The 2,500-nt window shown below is 44.3% G+C and overlaps 1 protein-coding gene across 3 annotated transcripts in view; it reads left to right on the forward strand.

Annotated features, from left to right (window-relative positions):
• The window catches only part of LOC143024736 (uncharacterized), a 604,673-nt gene that overhangs the window by 7,412 nt on the left and 594,761 nt on the right, over positions 1 to 2,500 (forward strand). For all 3 annotated transcript variants that reach the window (XM_076183826.1, XM_076183828.1, XM_076183827.1), the window contains exon 2: positions 1 to 239. This exon is cut by the window's left edge and continues 303 nt beyond it. In XM_076183826.1, coding sequence (XP_076039941.1) covers positions 62 to 239 — 178 coding nt within the window. In that variant the 5' untranslated portion in view covers positions 1 to 61. The remainder of the gene's footprint in view (positions 240 to 2,500) is intronic.

Genomic DNA, 2,500 nt, shown 5'->3' on the forward strand with positions numbered 1-2,500 from the left:
AAACCATCCATATCCTCGTCTCCGTCCCTTCTTCGTTGTGACTTCGACCCCAAATCTCAAGATGAAACTGGCTTCTTCGATGACCTACTCCCTCCTTCTCCTGACCTCCGCTCTCCTCCTCCTCCTCCTCCTCGGAACGAGCGCGGAGGCAGCTGGTGGAGAAGGTGGAGGAGTGAGATCCTTGGCATCCAGCAAGTTCAAGGAGGATAACCTCGCGAAGAAGAGGAAATTACATAAAGGTAAGGGTCGAAAGGGGGGAGAGTGAGATCGGGGACGAGGGGAGTGAATTAGGGAGAATGAGAGGGATTGAGTGAGAAGGGGAGTGAGTGAGGGAGAGAGGTAGTGAGTGGATGAGAGACGGAGTGAGGGAAATGAGTGAATGAAGGAATGAGGGAAGGAGGGAGGGAGTGAGGGAGGAACTAAAGGAAGAGGGAAGGAAAGAACCTCCTTTCTTTTTACACATGTAATGACCATAATTTCATAAACCACATCCCAGCTGAATAAAATCGTCTGTTGTTAGTTAAACTGGTACAATTTTTGTGTAAAGAAAATGTGGAATAAGTATATACACCCTTATTAGCATAGATTGAATAGCTTAGAAAATAGACGGCTGTATCGCATACATATTCAGCCGAATGAAAAATCATCGCACTTGTATTGTTTTATGTCTACATTACTGTGTTTTGTGTAAATCTTCTTTTCCTAACCCTCTAGATCAACGGGCGAGATAATGAAGGAGGTTTGGGGTCTTTACTGCATGTTATAGATGAACACAAGACACAGACAGCTTTATACTACATTGCCTGTACACTCATCCTTTCCAAACAACAACATAAAATTTCTTCATTGAGTGACTTATGCCTTGGACCAATGGCCGTTGGCGGTTATTTGGGGGTCGCGGCCACCTGAGAGAACAGGGTCAACGGATGGGTGTAGTCATGACTATAGGATTTATCCGGGATTTATTTCTGTCAATAGGAAACCGATTAACTTTCTTGTTACATAATCTCCCATAGTTAGTTTTCCTGTACTCAGCTCCTATTCTTTATATGCGCATCTGAAATTAATATAATAAGAATTGATGATGGAGGTTTGGATTTTGGGAGGAATGTGGGACGTTGCCGAGCGCACATTTTTTTTTATCTGAAAGGGGAGTCGGGGGTCGGGATGGAGACATTATACTACAAAGTTCGAGAACCACCACTACACTAAGGTCAGAACAGGTTCCATATATCCATCCATCCATCCATCCATTCATTAAATCATTCACTCATTTTTCGTTTTTGCTCTTCTCCTACCTGCTCTTACTCTGTTCGTATTGTACTTTTACCTCCAGCTCTTCTTATGCTGCGGTTACACTAGTCAACGGAATGGTTGGACTCCAACGATTCAGTTGGATTTCGTCCAAGGTTGGAGTATAACCGTAGCTTTAAGCTCTTGTTATTTGAGCGTTGTATTTGGAGTCTCGTATGTTTTTCTACCAACTTCTTTCATTTGTCTTTTTCAAGTCTCATCTTCATCATTCTCTCCGTTTCTATTCTTATTCCTTTTGCTCTTAATATCTTCATGATTCGATATCCGTGTGCCTGCACGCCTTCTTCCTCACTCAGACAACACACACCGGGACTCGCGCGGCCCTTACAAGCATAAAACCTCAAATCAAGTTCAAAAACAATATGATTAAATTTGATGTACGACCTTCCCTGTTTTTCCTCGTATCAGTTTGAGATTTATCACTGAATTTGTATTTTGTTTGTGTTCTGTTTCAATCCAGTGCGTGCCTTTCTTCTTTCTTTTCTCTTTTTCCAAGGCCATTTATCATTTTTGCTATGTGTTTTAGTTTTGTTCGTATAATTTTATTGTCAAGAGATATGTGCCAATGTTTTTGAAAAAATGCATTGAAAGAAATTCGAGAAAGTACGTGCCAGCACAGAAAACGGAGTCATCGCTAATTACAGCGAAATCTTTGCGAATCATTATTATTATTATTATTATTTTTTTTTTTTTTTGAAAGCAGAAAGAAACGATGTGGTTAATCCCCCTCATCGATCATAACCGGAGACAGATCGATCATAACTCGAGACAGAGCATAAGACACCAACAAAAGGAACACGGCTTGATCCCTTGGGCTGTGTGAGTGGGGAACCCCAGTTTCTGTTATAAATGTATATACAGTCGCCATCTGAATTGCGAGGGCCCCCCCACCCCCTTTCCCTTTCACCCTTCCCCCTTCTCCCTCCCCTTCCCCCACTTCCCCCCTCTATCTTCTCCCTCTCCCTCTCCCGCTTCCTCCCTCCTCCCCTCCTCTCCTCCCCTCTCCCCTTGCTCCCTTACCCCTTCACCCGTTCCCATTCCCCCTTCCCCCTTCCCTTTCCCCCTTCCCCTCTCCTCCCTCCCCCTCTCCCCCTCCTCCTCTCCCCCCGCGCGCCCCGCCCCAGTCGTGACCGATTCTGTGCCAAACTGAAACTTATCGACACCAAAAAGACAGAGAACCGAAAGC

Source organism: Oratosquilla oratoria, chromosome 4 (assembly GCF_046742065.1).
Source record: "Oratosquilla oratoria isolate Oo_2021 chromosome 4, ASM4674206v1, whole genome shotgun sequence".
NCBI lineage: Eukaryota > Metazoa > Arthropoda > Malacostraca > Stomatopoda > Squillidae > Oratosquilla > Oratosquilla oratoria.